The sequence below is a fragment of the Sinohyriopsis cumingii genome, chromosome 14 (assembly GCF_028554795.1).
Source record: "Sinohyriopsis cumingii isolate HCF-2022 chromosome 14, ASM2855479v2, whole genome shotgun sequence".
In the NCBI taxonomy this organism is placed as follows: domain Eukaryota; kingdom Metazoa; phylum Mollusca; class Bivalvia; order Unionida; family Unionidae; genus Sinohyriopsis; species Sinohyriopsis cumingii.
In genome coordinates this window covers 111,659,251-111,678,915 of record NC_142974.1, presented here as the reverse complement: position 1 = coordinate 111,678,915, position 19,665 = coordinate 111,659,251, and the positions used below count along the sequence as shown (strand labels likewise).

At 36.1% G+C, this 19,665-nt stretch overlaps 1 protein-coding gene across 1 annotated transcript; it reads right to left on the bottom strand.

The window, feature by feature from the left end:
• Window positions 1-453: 453 nt before the first annotated feature.
• On the bottom strand, window positions 454-17,908 carry LOC149784606 (matrilin-1-like). The gene is made up of 7 exons (XM_089932659.1): window positions 17,751-17,908; window positions 13,595-14,158; window positions 12,372-12,771; window positions 11,243-11,397; window positions 9,445-9,468; window positions 3,799-3,891; window positions 454-1,121 (listed from the first exon to the last, which is right to left on the bottom strand). The coding sequence occupies exons 1-7, from the start codon at window positions 17,812-17,814 to the stop codon at window positions 553-555; spliced, it is 1,869 nt and encodes a 622-aa protein (XP_089788785.1). The 5' UTR covers window positions 17,815-17,908; the 3' UTR covers window positions 454-552.
• Window positions 17,909-19,665: the final 1,757 nt, after the last annotated feature.

The following is a 19,665-nucleotide window of genomic DNA, read 5'->3' as shown; positions in this document are numbered from 1 at the left end:
TGGAAACATGATGAAGATAAGCCCTGCAGATGTGCGGTTGATAGATATTTGGTAGGTTGTTTTATATGTGGTCTTACATTATTTAGAGTAACATTTAGGTATATCATGAACACGTCGGGCTTTCTAATTTACAACTGAAATTTTATGGAAGTCTTTGGAAAGTTGGGGTAAAATTATGACTTCTAGCGAGAATCGCGCCAGGGTTTAACAGCCGCTCGGGCAAGTATATACCCCTGTTTCAATTCAATATCAGCTCAGTCTGTGCAAATAATGCTTTTAACAGTTGCTTTAGATTTTATGATTATTTTTATTACTGCGAGTATTATTTTCATTCGATAAAGCTAATCTTCATGCAATTGTTTCTAATGTTTTTTCCTTTAGATATCTCTCAAGAAACCACCTATACATTGTATCCATTTCTAGTGTCTTTAAATAACAATGACATTATTCCACTGATTTTAATTTCATTTCCTTCTTTATTTTCCAGTTACTTATAAACCATTATGAATAAAGTGGAAACAAAACCCAGTTTTGATATGGAAACTATTTTGTTCAGGTCCGTCCAGAGCATGCTGCCTCTGTGATCTTGTCTTGAATCGTGTGTAGCAACTCAAAACTGTTGACCTGCATCACGTAGCTGGGTTTGCTGGCGATGGCACTTAGTTCGTGCTGATCCACTTCAGGACCAATTCCGATGCTGAACACGTCTGCTGTTTTCTTCAGCAGAGCTGCCTCTGCTAGTGTAGCGTTAGGATTCACCGAACGTCCGTCTGTAATTACTATTACAATGTTTGTGGCATTTGGTCGTGAACCATGCTGAGTTTGGAATATCTCTGTCCGAGCTACATGGAGCGCGTCGGAAGTGTTAGTTCCCTGTCCAATGTAGCTGATATTCTGGATGGCATTCAGGACATTATTTCTGGACGTGTAAGTATTGAAGTAGAATCGGACATTCACCGTGGAGGAATACGTTATCAGGCTGAAGAGGACGTTGCTCACACCTATGGCAAATTGACGGGCAAAGTTGTAGACAAAGTCCAGGATTTTCTTAAAATTTTCCGGTCCTTCGCTGTCGGATGAGTCAAGAACGAATAAAATATCGGCTACCTTAGGACCACAAGCTGTTAATAATAATAATAATAATAATAATAATAATAATAATAATAATTATTATTATTATTATTATTATTATTATTATTTTACGACGATAATGTTTACATTTTATAACAAATACTAATTTTGCACACTTCCCTGTTGTCTTAAATGATGAAAATTATTTGATTGTGCATTAGAGTAAGTTTTGTGAACTTTTAGATAAAAAGCAATTGAAGCTCAAAAAGCACGCCTATAAAGTGGGTCAGTGGAAGGTAGATAAGCACATCAAGAAGGGGGTGAGGTGGGCAAAATAGGTAAATAATAGGTTGAAAAAAATTCGACCGCGATAATGACAAGTTAACTAACATAATTCAGCATAATACTGTATCAACGACTGTTAAACAGTATATCGATACTATGGTGCAGAGAATAAATAAATAAATAAATAAATAAATAAATCATTAAAGAATTAAATTTTTAAAAAAATAAAACTGTGCCTAAGTACCGCAATTATATCCGATCGATTGAACTTTAAAACCCAGGTTTATTTTCATCGATGAAGCTTTGGACAGACGCATGTGTTTATTTTGACTCAAGAGGCGTGTTTGTGCTGACACCAGGAGTGTGTGTTGAGTTATACAATGAGTTTCGCAATATAAGTTTGCCGATATTAGCTTCATATGAGCTCTGGGGGTCAAAAAAGACTCTTGGCAGTCGCACGAGAACTCCTGTGTTAAAGTGGCCCATAGACTTAGCATGCGGGGAACTCTATAACGTCAAAGTGTGTATACGGTCATATGATAAGTTTTAAAAGTGGCTGACATAAACTGAAGTCACTTAATAATAGTGTTGTAGTCGACCTCAGTAGGCGTACATATGGGAAATCCTGTGTTAAATGTGTCCATGGGCTGAATATGCGAAGTCAAACGTGTTTATCGGGTTAAAAGCGTACAGAGGGACACAAGGGTTTAAACAGACAAAATGATTTTAGGGTCAAAAGTGTTGATTTGTTCCAAAGGGTTATGGGGATAAACAATAAGAGTAATGGGAATAGGGCAAAGAAGCACGCACATGCACACTACATGGATAATGCAACACTCGCTTTTTGATTACTATGTAAAATGTATAGGTGTCTACAGGAAATGAAGACAAAGTAATTGTTACTGAATTTAACACAGTGGAAAAGTGTCGAAGATGTTGAGCTTCGAAGAGTCGAAACTTTGTTGAAGTCTACGAGCAATTAACATGGCATATATATATATATATATATATATATATATATATATATATATATATATATATATATATATATATACTATATAACACCGTTAAATTCAGTAAACAATTATCTGGTGTTAAATTCCCGTAAACCCATATACAGTTTGGATAATAATAAAAAGGAGGGTGATATATGGCCTGTCTGGTGTGCATGTTAGTGTTGTCTTATTCACATTGCCAGTCTCATCCCCCCCTCCCTCCCAATCATTTTGACCCCATTCTCCCCATAATTACTTTTGACCCTTTCGATCCTCCCAGCGATGTCAAACCTACGGACATGTTTAACAAAAGACTTCCCATGCGTACATTTGTAGAGGTCAACTCGAACACTGTTACTATGACACTGTAGTTGAGTTAGCAATTTGTAACACTGTTACCATTTGACCCTATATACAGGTTTGACCCTTTAAAGTATCACGCATGTTAAGCCTATAGACCGTTTTAACACAGAATTACTCGTATGCCCGCATGAGTCTTCTCTGACCCCCAGTGCTTCCATATAATTGCTACGGACAAACAGTTCATAGTCAATGATTTCATTGTTTAACGGCTGGTAACAGGCGACAAGTATCAATATATCTAACTAAAGGTGCTCTAATTACCACGGCAAGAACAACATACTAAACGAGCAGATTAGGACAAATACGTTCACTATCATGATTTATATTCAGACAGACAGGAACTTACTTATGTATCTCCAACATTAGAACCAATATAGAAAGACGCACGGATAGACAGATATTATACTTATAAAAATGGCTATCCTTCGGATACCGTGGAACTTCAAAATTTTGAAGTCAAATAGCGATCAACTGCAGATCTAGGTTATTAAACAGGAAAGGATCGTGCACCATAAATAGAAGTTATGCTATTATGTTTGGGAACATATATATTTTGTCTGAGAAAAAGAAAATGGTTGCAGACATAATTTAAATGCTTCTACTGTAAGCAAAATGCCATTCACATCAAAATGATCTTGTAGAATGTTTGATTGATTTGGTCACTAGACAAAAAGACAGACTATTCAAAACAGGTGATACATATAAGGTGTCACAAATTTATAAATACTGAGCATAACATTGCACTGGTGTTGCACTGGTATTTCACATAGTCAAAACCAATAGGAAAATATTATATATTCAAAACTGTAACACTGAGACAGCTTTATCTTAAATATATACTATATAACTCGATTTCAAATCTCGTTGAAGGTCTTCCCTAAAAGTTATTATAAGATAAAAATGCACTAGAAGAATCAGCATCCTAATCCTTTGCAAAGTTTAAAATGATACCTTTAAATAACAAATTAATTGGACCATGACAAACGAGTTTGAATAATTTAAACGTCACACTTATAGTAATCCACGAGAGAGAGAGAGAGAGAGAAAGAGAGAGAGAGAGCTGTTTGATACACATGACATTTACCTGGTTTTGTTGTTGTTGTTGTTCCCATAGTTGTGTGCGTTGTAGGTTTAGGGGTCGTAGTGTGCGTCGTAGGTTTAGGGGTCGTAGGAGCCACTGAAAGTATAACACATTAAATGAAAGGAATGTAATAAAGTATAATAAAATACTATTCGTCTATGTATTCTGCTGCAATCACAATCTGAATAACCCTCAAATACAGTTCAATACCCACAATACTAGCAAAATCGTTGGAGTCATTTCTTCCAGTACAAATAAATATTCAAAAAACTACGCACTATTACTTATAATATACATGTATATTAGCTAGCTACCATACGTAATATTTTCGAAGCATTTTAGAAATTGATAAATGCGCATGGGAGGATTGTTGCAGACTCATGCAAACGAATTACCTTTAACATTGTGTCAAAATAAATATTTAAAATTGTGTCAAAATAAAATAAACGCCTTTCATCGATAAAAATGTGATAAGTTCATATGTTCTGCAGCATTTACTTTTCTTTTTTTATGTCATGTAGTTTAAAATAGCAGTTGATAACAAAATATTGACGAAGCTCAAACTTATTCAAATTGTATAAATGGAACATTACGTAGATACAATTGTTGTATACGAGCATCTGACTGCCTAGGAAGCAGCGTCCTAAATTAGCGCAGACTCCAAAGAACCTGACCGTCTTCTTGGATGCCACAGAGGACTTGCAAAACAGGGGCGCGGACATGTTTCAACTTCATACCAAACCAACACAGCTACTGGCAACATCACGCTGGTTCAGTTAGCGTGTCTATGGGATGTATTAAAAATATTGTCGTCAATGATATCTACTCGAGAACATCAAAAGGCCGCCGAAACGATGAGAAGCATCATGTTGAAGGACTACAGGTCAATCCAAAACGTTTCATTTGATGCTGTAACCAGGCTGTGTGTACTAGCGTTGCGGGCTTTATCCGTTTGAAATTGCGGGTTTCTTGTAGCCGATGGATTTCGATTAGTCGGTAATCATCTTTAGTCTCCATAGACGTTGTAGGTCAGTGCGTGCCAGACAACAACATTGATCAGTTTTGAAAGGAGAATATTGTCTACTTAATACCCAGCATACTCACATCTGTCATCAAAACCATCACGGTAAGCGCTTACGGATTATATCACCGGTGATGTTGAACTCGACGACGATACCGATTTTATTACTGTCCCGGACGACCGGATTGACGTCGTTATCAATCATGGGAGGCGAGGTGGCGAAAGGTGGCGAAAGGTGAACGAATCTCTCGTTAATGGGGTAGTCCGGTATCACAATACAATGGCCGCAATGTTTATGGAACCAGGAGCAACTCGCAGAAAGGGATTTTCAGCTACTTAGAACGTCATCCACTTGGGCTTGGGCCTTATGAGTGCGATAATTAGATCCAGCTTTCGTGTAGAACGACCAGACACAGAACACTTAATATTGGGGCCGGCGAATCCTGCCGATAACATTACGCTGATAATGAGAGGAAGGTTAAAAAAAAAAAAAAAAAAAAAAATCATGACTTCGAAAATGAAGACAAACTACTGTCGAAGGATTATCTGCGCTACAATAGGATAACAATTTCCCGTTCACACTGGGAATGATAAGTTAAACTAGGAAGACAGACATCACTGGTAGCACCCAGAGCACACCAGACCATCTTGTGGTCAACTGTTATGAATTGTATCAGATACGTTAACAAAAACCAAGCCTTACTACTGATGTGGTGGCATTGCTGCTAAAATGAACATAGAACTCTCATACCAGTTACATTTTCGCCGGCACATGTAAAACTCTCAATCGCTGATATCGATAACTCCAGACAAATGGTTTCATTTTTGTATTTTTCTGTTAAGTTTTCTAAAGTAACCCTTTCCCCCGTATCACATTAGTTTACCAAAAACTCGACACAAATGAAAGATCGCACGATACTGCATTGTCCCTTAACAATACTACTCTTTTAGCATATGGTGACATCAGGGAATCTGTCAGCTTCGTTGATTCCACCGCAGTATTATCTGTAGCAAAGGCGATCGGTTAACGTTGAGGAATATGTAACCAAGGACACGAACTAATTAAATTTCATATTGCGCTTCTTGAAGACAAGCTATAACGGACCACTCACCGCTGTACCTTAAGCTCCAAGACTAACAAGAGATCCGACGGAACAATGTCATCAAAATTGAAGAAAAACTACGTCCCAAAATTGACGAGCGGTCACACCTTTTCTTAAATAATTACCAACACTCATTTCGTATGTTTAACTATGTCGACCAAAAAGGATCGGATAAGGAACGAGGCAGTCAGAGAAATGGCAACAGCAACACCTGTAATAGACCACATTGAAACACAAATGTTTTGTTCACTTCATTAGAATGAAAGAATGAACCGCCAGTAAGCCACAATTCAAGCCTAAAACATTACAAATTCACGTTTTAAAAGAAAAGGAAGACCAAGAAAAAAGATGGATAAATGGAATAGCATAGATATTGAGAAAACGCAACAAGATAACAAGCCAAGCCACATATTACTCGTGGCCAGAGACTCTGAGACGCTTTACCGCACAAACAGTATGAGAAAGAGACAGAGACAGAGAGATGATATCGACGTTGCGCCTGTTGGTGCCTATCTATCCATAGCATTTCAGGGTTTTGAATAATGATCAACGTCGTTGCCATCCCCATTAATGTGACTATTGTCAGTGTGTGTGAAATATATCAAACGTCCTGCGATTGTTTACAACCCTACCTCAGTGTGTTTTGTGGCAAAAGATGAATAGATGATGAAATTCGTGTTATTGCAGTAACAAAGCTTAACTCAGTCTTGGACCACGTATCGACGGCGTTTCAAGATTTATAGTTACTTTACTACGTTATTATGGGAAAATATGAACGATTTTTACTGAGTAATACTGAACGACCTAACGAGTGCAGTATTAGTCCGAAGAAAAAAAGCACAACAGGTTTATATTTTTCACACAAATGCAGTAACATTTTATTATATACTCTTTTTGTGGTATTCCATGAGGCTTAATAATAAAATATAGTAATAAAATAATATACTGTAAGTAACTTAATGTATTCTTTATTCCAAAATAAATAAACAGCAAAATATTCATTAATACATAATACAAATATTCATGTACACGTTGAACCGCGCATTGAACTTCGTTCTGGCGTTCGGCATTCATTCTAAACAAATTTCGTTTTGGTCCACTTAAAATTGATATTTAAAGTCTCATTGTGAATGAATGCGCATTGGAACTACCTTTTCACCTGGTCTGGAATGGATGGATTTTAATTTTCTGTCGATGCAAATCCGTTTTTCGTTTCTGCTCCAGATGAACAGATCTATCACTTAGTCAATTCCGTACAAAGATAAGTGATTTGAGCAATCGAGGGAATCCGCATATAAACATCCACTTCTCTGTTTCTGTTCTGTCATAGCTTGTTTAGGATCATGATGTGGGGAAAATATTAATTCTTTAAATTTAAATTATATAAAAGATAAGCGATTGAATCACACATTCATTTCGTCTTGAGTGCAGTAAGAAGAATGCGATTTGTTGGAGCATGTAGCTGTAATCACAGTATAAATTCGCGGAGTGTATCGAGTTTTGGAACCAATGACGTGAGGCATGTACTTCTGATAAGAAGAGCTAAGAAAGTACGTTTCGAAGCATTTTAATGCAAAAATAAGTTACTCTATTGCCATTCTTATTGTCAGAACCAGAAAGCATATTTTTATACCCTGTCCGTTGCACGCTCTTTGTTGCAGGGATCCAAGCTAGGTACATGACATGTATGACTTCTAACGCCAGCCTAATATAGGTCTATATCCAAAACATTGCATTAGAAAGGTTAAACAGGGAGAATGGCAGCGTAGCTGCTGCTGATAGTTCGTTTAGCCAGCTAAAATAAGACTTCGTCGTCTTGTCTTATTGGCTCTGATGCTCATATGTCTACTGAAGCCTTCAACTGCATTTTTGTCTCAAATGTCGTTTTTGACTGACTTGTAAAATGGCATGTCTCTGATAGACATGCGATAGCCCTTGGACTCCGTATGTTTTTCTATGCTACTTTATTGACCCTAACGAACACTGGTCATTGTCCCAATCATTCTAGTTGCGAAAAGCTATGATCAGAATAGTATTTTCAGTTATCCGTGTCTCACGTTTGATGTGGACATTACAAATACCATATTCATTTGTTTGCTTGGCTGAAAGTTGCTTTTTTGACTCAGTGAATTTACTCACATTGTTAACTGTAATATCTCGTCTTTGAAATGGACGAAAGTATCTTCTAGATGAAGGCACAATCAAAAGTAGTTCCTAAAACACTATAGTGTTTTTAGAGACACGTGTCGTAAATGTGAAGACGTGCAGGATGGAAACATAATGCACGATTCTGACAATGTAAAGTTAACAAGGAAAAAATGAGCATGTAATTAAAGTTAATGTAAAAGGAATATTTCATGTTGCTTATCATCGAATATAAATCATACACGCCTTGAAAAGAACTGATAGGATTGAACACCCAAAAGGAATGATTGAGTCGTTATCGATAAGATTGAAGCAACTTAAATAATACCCAGCGCAAGAGCAGACAAACGCGAAAAAGCCATAAAAAATATCATAATAAATTCACCATAAATGTTCGCATGCTCTGTGGTGTCAGTTCGAACAACAGAACCGTCGTTACTGCAACGTTAAACCCATTGCCATTGTGGTGAGGAAAGTTAAATATAGGGCCTGCACCACCAAATACAGTGCATTGTGTTCACCTTAAAGTGCTGCTTCGCGGTGCAACAACATAGTTGTTTTTCCTCTTATCGTCGCTAGAAAGCTTGTATAATTAAAAAAAGCGTTAATAACCTTTCAGCCCGTACACGTTTCGCTATGTATAAATTGAATAAAGTACGCTTTCAAATCATATCATAGCATTAATAACTAAGGATATATATATATATATATATATATATATATATATATATATATATATATATATATATATATATATATGTGTGTGTGTGTGTGTGTGTGTGTGTGCTACAAATTAAAGTATGGATCTTGCCTTCATGTAGATACTGAGTTTAATCGCCTATCATTTACTAGTTATCAGATACATATAAACATCTGATGGTGTATAAATCTGGGCTGATGTCTTACAGTAACATAACTCAGTATGAGTGGATTAATTTCCACCGATGAGATTATAAGATTATGACAACGTTTGGTCAAGTGTGACCGAAGTCTTCGAAAACAGAATGATATTAATTAATTATTCATGTATGAATCAGGCATACATTGCTCTCAACAAAAACATTGTTCATTTTTCTTCCGTTGTTAAAATATTTTAAAACCTTGAATCTAGAATCAAACTTTGGGCCGAATTTTCGTTCCCCTTCCCCCGCACTCAATCTTTGACAATGTCGCTTTGTTCTTCACTAGTTAAGATAATACTATATCCATTTCAGTAACAACACTGGTTCTATTTTGCGAAATATTCGAATATGATGCAGATTACAAGTGTATGCAAGGACCGATGAATGGATTCCACTAATATATGTATGTGAAAGACGTAAACATTTGAAATTAGTAATGGCTGGAATGCCTTGAGATATAGATGTCTCTGGTACTTACTTGTTGTCGGAAAGACGGTTTTTTCTGAAAAATAAATCCAGTTTCTGCATTTAGTACATACACAATTCTAATAAGTGTAGAGGATGAGTTTCATTGGTTATCCACCTTCGCCCACCCCCAGCATCCCGTCCCGCTGCCGTAAACCCATCCCTAAAAATAAGTAAAGATTTGCATTCTATATATTCTGGAGTATGCGCTTAACTTGGTTATGCCTTTCTCTATCATGCCATTTAAGCGCTTAACTTGGTTTTGCCTTTCTCTATCATGCCATTTAAGCGCTTAACTTGGTTATGCTTTTCTCTATCATGCCATTTAAGCGCAAATACGACAATTTCATTATCTTCAACCACTTGTTCTTTATAGCACATTTTCTCATTTCCGTTTAGAAATCGATTGTCGATTGATCTATTGAGAAAGCGCTATTTAACTCGAAAATAATGATGTAAGAAGAAACCATGCTAAAATGTGTTCGTTTTAAAATGACAAATACCTCCATTATACATTAAATTAGATCTATCCAATTTTTTTCTCTTAGAGTGTTGTTAACAACGCCATGGAGCAGTCTCGCGAGTTATCTGAGACCACATGTGTTCAATAATTGAGACTGACAACTTCCTGTGTCTTTATTTTTTCCTATCGTTACCATCTCGTCCACACCAGGAATGTTGCATTAAATTCAACTACTTAGAAAATTGGGATAAAAATTGCCATTTTGAATTTTGTTTTGAATTGTCTCGAGACATATTGGTACTATTTGGCCGAATTTAAATCAGAGTTATACATTACGCGCGGAGATAAAATCTATACAATTTGTGGAACTACGCATTGCTAGAAAAAACTATGCAGTACAAATGTGCATAAACGTATAACGTCAACCTTAGATCGTGGATACTGTGTGTGGGTGTGTGTTTAGGATTTTTTTACGTAGCTTTAACAATGTCTGCAGTGTGGCGGTTTACAATGATGCCTATCACTGAGGCATCATGTCGCAGACATGTAGCATGATATCCCACCCAGTCACATTATCCTCACACCAGGCCCACCAATCCTAACAATAAGCTCTTAATGCTAAGCGCCTAGCGAGGCAGCTGTTAGGACCATTTTTGTAAGTCTTTGGTATGACTCGGCCGGGGATCAAACCCACGACCTCCTGCATCCTAGGCGGACGCTCTAACCACTAGGCCACCGGAGCGGAATAATCATGGATACGAAACTTACTCTAAAAGTCTCAAATACGAATTTTCGTGTTAAATATTAAAAATGAGAAAATAACAATAAAATTATACGTATTAAACGTTTGAATCTACTTTGAGAAATATTAGCTCACGATTCATATGAAATCCCCTCTACCTCTTCTGTTTTCTCAGAAAAGAAGAAGACGAAAAGAAGAAACAGTACTTGACCCTGAACTTGAACATGCATCTTGTAATATATACAACATAATGCAGTTGCGTTAAAGAAATAGTTTTCATAACAAACTACATTAATCTTTCTTTGACAAGGCAAATCAAAGGAAGTCTGAAGATTAACATAGGAATTGTGAAAGCGGCTTTTGTGTAGCCGTGGTATGACACATTTCTTAGTACTTATATTTATTCTTGAAATTATCTGCAAATTGTCATCATACTGCATATATTGCATACTATAAACTACTAGGTGAACATCAACGACAATTACATTCACCACCACCACCACTATCGCTGAATGATTTTTATAGTTTTCTTTCCACGAAAGTAATAAAGCACCAATATGAAAGCTAAGTTACACTTGGTATCCATACGTTTAGATAAAGACCTACCTGCACAAATCCTGTCGACAATCTGCTGGTGAATGGTGTCCAGTTGATCGAAGGTGTTAACTCTGAATACATGACTCCTGTCAGAGGCTACATCCCTTAGCTCCATGTCATCTACGTCATTTCCAATGCCAATGACAAATGTCTCTACACCATTCCTAAAAGAAGTGAGTTTCATTACTGTATATATACAAAATAACAAATCCCAACATAACCGTTACCAACGAAAACAATCATTTTCCCCACCCCCTCCCAATACATATATATATATATATATATATATATATATATATATATATATATATATATATATATATGCGCGTGTGTGTGTGTGTGATTAATGAGGGAAGCAAACAAACTTGTAATATATACGTCTAACATTGGCACAGTATATAACAGTTATCCTTTTCTTCTTCTTTCATGTGGCTTCTTCCTCGGTGTACTTGTTGTTGCTGCTAAGATACCCAGTAGTGTACTGATTCTTTGAATCATTTTCCATTATCCCAAAGTAAGATTTCCAGAGAGTTTCTTTGTCACATATTAGAAAAGGAAGAAATTATGCGTTTGTTTGACTATTGGTAGCTTAAGCCTGACCATGTAACCAAATGTTAACAAAATCTAACTATATCGAAAACATACACACATAAGCACAAACACATATATAACTGGCATATCTCCGTTATGTATGCTGCTTTAAGCAAATTCATAGTAGATAGCACAAATTACAAATACTCTGATACTTAATAATTTCTGAAAAGTCAATAGCTTAAGTTTCAAGCCATAAAATATCATTATTCGAATTTTGAACAAACATTACGACACTTACTGATGAGACAAATTTAAATAGCGACCGAATCCTGACACGCTCAATGTTTCCTGGGCACAATTTACGATGCGTATGCTCTATACATTGCTAAAGTGTTTTCCTACAGACGAAGACATTCGAGTCACTTCGGATCTTACTACAGTCGACTGAAAATAATCGCGATTTATAGTAGCTTTCGTTTCAATGTTTAAGTTACTTCATCTAATGGACAAGTGCACTTAAATAACTGCGTTTGACTGTTTGGGATCACGTGATTATATAGTACCAGAATTAAAGATACCAATAGTAAACATTCAAACCACTCACATGTGAAGTCTCCTAGCCTCTTCGACAGTTCTTTCATGCTCCAGCGATCGTCCGTCAGTCAAAATGATTGCGAATCTGTGTGATTTAACGGTCAATATATTGTCAGAGAGCTGAGATCTGGTCAAGTCTAACCCTAAATGTAAGTTCGACTCTCCATCCCTAAACGGAACCTTCAGAACATTTTGCATAAATTCCGTTTTTGTGTGATATCGAGTGATTGGAATTTCCAGAGATACGCCGGTTGCGAACGTTGCTAGTCCCATTTGTGTTGTATCCGGTCCGAAGTCGAATTCATTGGCTACAGTATTAACAAACTCCAATTGTTTACGGAAGTTGACAGTGCCCTCACTTCCAGAGGAGTCCAAGAGGAAGAAAATGTCTGCTGCACCTCGGCCGCAAGCTAAAAGTACAGTTAAAGGTATAAGCCTATAGTTATTTGTTATCTAATTAAGTGAAACTAATACTACCTGGCAACAAATTATAAGCATTTATCTTCCCTTAAAGTTTTTGATTGATTTTGTTTCTTTTTAGAAACTTATAAAAAATAGTATTCAATATTATAGTTCAATTGTTTGCGTCGATTCAGCGATAAATTAGCACAAATGATAGTAACTTATGCTGACGGCTTCAGTCAAGTATGAACATAATACAAGAACGTTTGAGCGGACGAAATGAAATATATGCATAATTATATGCATTTGCTTGAAAAATTAAGATTGAATTCATTGTGAGGTTTATTTACATATGGCATATTAATGGCGATGAATAAGTAAACGTATTGTTGTAAAGCTTCTACACTGAATGTTAAATATCACCGTAACATTCGCCAAATTTTGTCTTTTTGTTTGAGGGATATCTATATATAGTTTCTTTTCAACACATATTACAATTGTATTTACGCAGATATGCCAGAATATATATCTATATTTCAATGACTGACCCTTCCTCCCATTCCCATTCAATACAAAGTTAAAAACTTGGCTAGATTCTAACACAGAAAGACAATGATTTCATGTGGACGTCGCTATCAATGATCAACTGAACCTACCCATCGCTCTAGACTGCTTCTACATAGCGGCAGCTGGATATATAGAAGGCAACTTATTTCAGACGTTTTAGCTCAGAAAATAAACATTTAAATATAGCACCCAATGAAACGTATGACACCATTTAAGCTTACACGTGACTTGAAAGAAAACACATTAAATTAAGTCCATACTCACTGTGACATGTAGTATCCGTCAAATCCTGACGAATTGTCTGCAGAAGGTCAAAGCTGGTAACAGTGAAGGTGTGATTTTTATTTGAGGCAATTGCAAGCAATTCCCTGGGATCCACTGCATTACCTATTCCTATTGCCATGACAGTCACATCTCTTCTCTGTTTCAGTAATGTAGCCGCTTGCACAGTTAAAGCTTCTTCATTCGATTTTCCGTCCGTTAGAACAATGACTATCTTATTGACGTTGTTGCGAGCTCCATACTGGGGCATCAAAGAGTGCAAGCGTACGTGATCCAGAGCAAGATGTGTGTATGTCTCGCCGTTTGGATAGTGCGCACGCCCGATTGCACCAAGTACATCAGCTTTACTGGCGTAGGTGTTGAGATTGAATTCATTAGTTACGTCAGTAGAAAACGTTACTAGAGAAACCTGAGTTTGATTTTTACCAATCTCAAACTCTCCGGTGAAGTTTTGTATGAATGCCAGCTGCTTCTGGAAATTGGGAAGTCCCTCGCTGCCTGAGCCGTCTACCACAAATACAATATCTGCAGGTTTATACGGGCATGCTGAAACAATTGAAAAATATATAGAAATATAACTCTATAACGATGTACCATGTCATCGCGCTTTTTCGTCATGTACGACGCAGAATTCCTGCTATTCGTAGAATTTGTCATTGGAACAAAAGCAGAAGAAGAAGAACAAAAAACACAGAACAAACATATTGACATAAAACGCGTGTTGCTAATTCATTTGTGTAACATTTAAGTGTAGAGAAAATGTATTTGTGGAATTATTCCATAATTTATATCTTCCTTAAAATAAAGTGTCCCATATCTTGAAGGAGCACATTTCTCTGTACTAAAGACAACTTAAATATTGCGATATATCTTATCTTTATGACTTGCTACTATGGCACGAACCCAATTTAAAATTCTTTAGATCATGGGTCAAAAGGAATTATATCTACTGGATAATAAATATGACCCCTAATGATTAGTTGATTAATGTGACTGACACGTGTCCATTTTCGGCAACTCATAAACCCAATCACAGGTTAGACGTAAAGAGCGTGTAGATGAGACCCGTACTCTTAATTTCGACCACGGTTAAGTTTATTTACATATCGGCAAGCAACATCTGATAAAATATTCTGTTTCTCAGCATGTACTTTGACGAATATTGTCCAACATTCAGCAGCGCGAAATGAAAGCACTGTAAACATGTTTCACAGTGGAGTAGAACCTTTTTGACAATGCGAAATGAAAGCACTGTGAAAAGGTTTCACAGTGAAGTCGTAAATTTTTGACAATGGGAAATGAAAGCACTGTGAAAAGGTTTCACAGTGAAGTCGTAAATTTTTGACAATGGGAAATGAACCTGCTATAAAGTACCATGGTAATGGAAAGGGAATAATAGCAAATAATAAATTTGAACTGTCACTGTAAAGATGAGTCAGTTTTAAGAATGTTAATTCTTTAGGCATTAATTTCGAAGAATAGAAAAGAGAATGCTTAGAATAAACGGTGTTTCAGACTTACTTCTGTACTGATCTATTGTATGAAACATACAAGTAATCTCAATTGTCTTGAACAATTATATGCCACCAAACATGATCCTCGCTTCTTTGAAAACAAAACTGTCAAGAAAATGCTCATACAAGGTAATGTGTGCAGTAAGTCTTGTACGTATTAATTTGACAACAACAAATAAGGTGTTTCATTGCATGATGCAATACGAAAAGTATGATTTTACCTCAAACGCCCTATACTTGTTTTGAGTCAATCTTTGTTCTTTGGGCATGTGGCATGCAACATACATTTATATTTTTCTTGTGTAGTATTATTTTATATGCAGTATAACTTTAATTGTTTAAAGAGTTGAACAAGCAGATTGCCTGGATGATAACATTGCTTCTGACCTTACAATATATCGTAGTCAAGATGGATGTGAAGCAATAAGTTCGTAGTTCACATGCTTTCCGATCGGATAAACGAGGAATCATCACGTATCTAGTATACGTTTGAATGTACTACTGCATGGAAATGGTCATGAACAAATCTTAAATATGGTAAAAAGCGTGTTGGACACGAGGCCCAACGTAATTCACTTTATGAATACAACTTAGTTTACCTAGATAAATATAATGCTTTCTAAGTGTTGAACAGTTTCTATCATTGATCCAATTTCCTATTTTCGCTATAAACATCAAATCTCTCTTCTTATTTGGTGGAAAAAGTTTCAAAACAGACACAACTGATTTTACAACAACATAATAAATGAATACAAAATATTTAATGGAAAAATGTCTCGAGTTGGCATGGCTATACTGGCTCTGCCCATTGGCTGCTTAAGGACACATATGGATATTATATATAATCTAATATTACGTTAATTGGATTTATCTCTCATATTTTCTTTAACTAAAATGTAACAGGTCGAAAATTCTTTGACAATTTTTAGTGTAGATGGACTTGCTTTTAAGCAAGAATCTCTATAACGCAAATTAAGTTTAAGTCCAAAGAAGTAAAACTAAACTGAAACAAAAATAGAATGATGGCACTCCTCTATGACCGCCACCACACCACACATCACATCAATACCCCTGATGCACACTAGCACACGAAGCTTTATTTTTGTGTATACAATTCACCTAGGTCACGTGGTTTCTACATAGTCTTGCAATGGAGTCTACAAAATTGAAAAATTATCAAAACAAGAAAATTATTTCACGGCTTAAAAATCTTATCAGGTTATAAGTAGGTATATTAAAATGTCAACCCAATGTCAAATGTTGCTTTTAAGGTCTTCACCCTAAACATGAATTTCGTCCAGTATAAGTACATTTGCAATATTAAGACAATGAATTTCTTTCCACACATATTGTCGAAGAAAAAAACTATGTCGCTACTGGATGATGACGATTACTAGCAGTATCTAAATATGACTTGTATATTGGAATGAGTCGTATCCCACGCACACATATATATTGCATTGTGATGGCCTATATCAGAGTCATTCGAAACAACATGGGGAATAAAAACCTTGGCAATAATAAATGCTAAAATGGTACTAATATATTCTTTGCATATACATCCTGATCTACGTATGTCTAAATTCAGGTGCCATAAATATCATTCGTCTTCGTCACGCGAGTCTTGCGGATAGACGAACGGATAATACCAAATCAATATGATGTTGCGGCGTGCCATTGAGACATCTTTTAATGCTGCTGTGGTCGAAACTATTCACCCGTAACGTCAGTTCGCAGAGTGAGTGATTTAACACATTTTCAGAGATGTATTTCCATTGTTATATTTATGATGTTCACTCATAACATTTTCCCATCTTGACAGTAACTGCGTCGTTGTTGTTTAGATATACTTGTTATTAGTTTCATAATTCTTTTAAATACCTTAATCCCCATAACAGGCAGGGGAGTTTCAAATGTATTATATCTATGGGTAATTCCCCACTGCAAATACCATTAACATTATACTTACCAAATTATATTTGACAGGGATAAACACTTTTTTTTACATTGTTTAGCTGCTTAGAGTAAATATGAAACCAAGCTTCGATTTTTTGCAAAGATGTGCATATAAATTTGTGTCGATCATTCCATGATATTTGAATGAATCTCAAAATACCCCCAAACAAAATATTAGATGTTGTCTTGTTCAGATTGGACAACCGAAGAACCAATAGGTAAAATGATGATTAAACGTGTTGAACAGCCAGACAATGTTCTCAAATGCTAACCGCATGTCATAAATTCTTTGAAATAATTGAATTTCTCTTTAATAAAGCACAAAATCTATTCTGAGATTCTTTGATGACGCAGCTAATTATGTTATGATGTGTATGTTTTAACATTCATTAAAAAAATTGATATTTTACACATCAACACCAATCGACCCAACAAATCGAAGTTTCGGTTACATACTTTTGCACAAGTAACCGTCTTAAATTACGTACTTTTTTGTTATAATGCATCAGATATTAACATTGTAACAAGTAGGCAACAGGGGCAAATAATCTAAAGCGCCGCAAACCTCGATTGAAGTCACACCGTATCTAAACTTGACGGCTCACCATTTGTTCTCCATCAAATATTCACACAAAATGAGAGACATACAATCGTTCCGCTGTACTCACCTCTTGTCAGGGCATTAGTGCCATGGTAACTGATAACCGTCAAAAGGACAGCGAGGTGCAACATTATGTAAGATCTAGCATTACACCATGAGCGAGCTGGATTTATGTTTGGTTCTTTCTCCTTATATACTACCGCTCACATGTCCTTGCAGGTACGATAAGATACCAGTGTTCTGAATTAAATACAGCATGATCTTTCATGTTGAATATGTCATACTGAGTTCAACATGTGCAATCAAGTCAATCCTCTTCTGCCTTAAAGACTCAGTTCTTACAATAACTCCTTTTACTTTTTCCCATGAATCACAAACTGCTATAAATTAATCATATCTTTCACTTTTAAAACTAAAAATTGCTATTATTTATTTTTCACTAGGAAAAATGGGAACAAAATTGGGTGGATCAAAAGATATGATAAAAATACAACCACGGGATAGGGTATGGTTCATTTAGTATATGGGCACGCTAGTTATGTTTTGTGTCTAACTTTGTACCTATTATATACAATGGTAACCAAGCTAACATATGGGAAAAGTTCGATGACAGAAAATCTAGTAATTGAAAACTGTCGGAAATTTGTATAATCTCCTAGAAAATAAGCGTTCTGTGTAACCTAGCTTGTTAAGGGAGTTTTAACAATTTTAGTCATATCGTTACGATATCTACAGTGTGTCATTGCATATCTTGCAATGGGTACCATGTCACATCCATGTAGCATCATGTCCCAACCAGTCATATTATTTTCACAACAGGCCGACCAATTCTAACACTAAGCGATTAATGCTGAGCGACAAGCGATGCAGCTGTTAGTACCATTGTTATGTCATTGATTTGTCTCAGCCGGGTTATGAACCCGCGACCTTCCGCATCCGAGGCAGCATGTTTCGGTATGATTTTAATTGCTATCATGCAGTTAGTATCGGTATGCATTTATACTCCTACGTCTTTCAATGGGAAATACTTTAAATTTGTATTATTGTTGCACAGTTTCCAATGATTTACTCTTAATTCCGTTATTTGCAAAAATTACTGCTTCTACGAAACTATTAAAAACAATCATCTTCAATATTCTATTTCCTGAAGTAATTTTATCTAGATTACCAGCAACGACCAGTGCAATAAAACTCATGAAGACATTTTCTTTTTGACACTTCGAGTCTTACAATCCGTTTCTTTAGCCAGGGGCACCGAGTGGCCCAGTGCTCTAAAGCGCTCTCCGTTAAGGGTCACTGCCATCTCACCTCTGTATGCGTGGGTTCTAGTCTCAGATTCGGTCAATGTTGGTATGTGAGAAAGTTTGCCAGTAGCTTCTCGTGAGTCGGTTGTTTTTCCTGGGGGTTTTCCCGGGTTCTTTCTCCACTATTAATACTGGCCGTCATGTTTGGCCTATCGTGTGCTGAAAAATGGCGTTAGACCCCACAACAACCACAACAATAACCGTTTCTTTAACCAAGTATATTGCATATCATATTTCACTTTATCAGATATATTACAATACACCCTTGTTTCACTTTCAATGTTTTATTTATGTTCGAAATTTGCGGTCCAAAAGTGGAAGCTGAAAAAAGCAAAAGCGACGACGAAAGCAACTGTAGGAAAGAACCAATGAAAGTAACTTGAGAACAGCAAAAACCTACATGGAGTTGAACCTTAAAATGATCGCATGACATCAAAACAGCCGACGACAAATGCTTGAATTAAAAAGGAAAACATACTTGGATCGAATTTGGAGGCATACACCTCCGAGATAAATATTTTTTAATTGTTTATGAAGGGTAAAAAGCAATTAATCATTTCAAGACCCAATAATTTTACAGTATTATCAATATGTTTTCCATGTTTGTTACTGTATGTATCTTAGAAAAATCTGCAGATCTAAGATATATGATAATGTTTAAAAGATAAGTTATTTCTA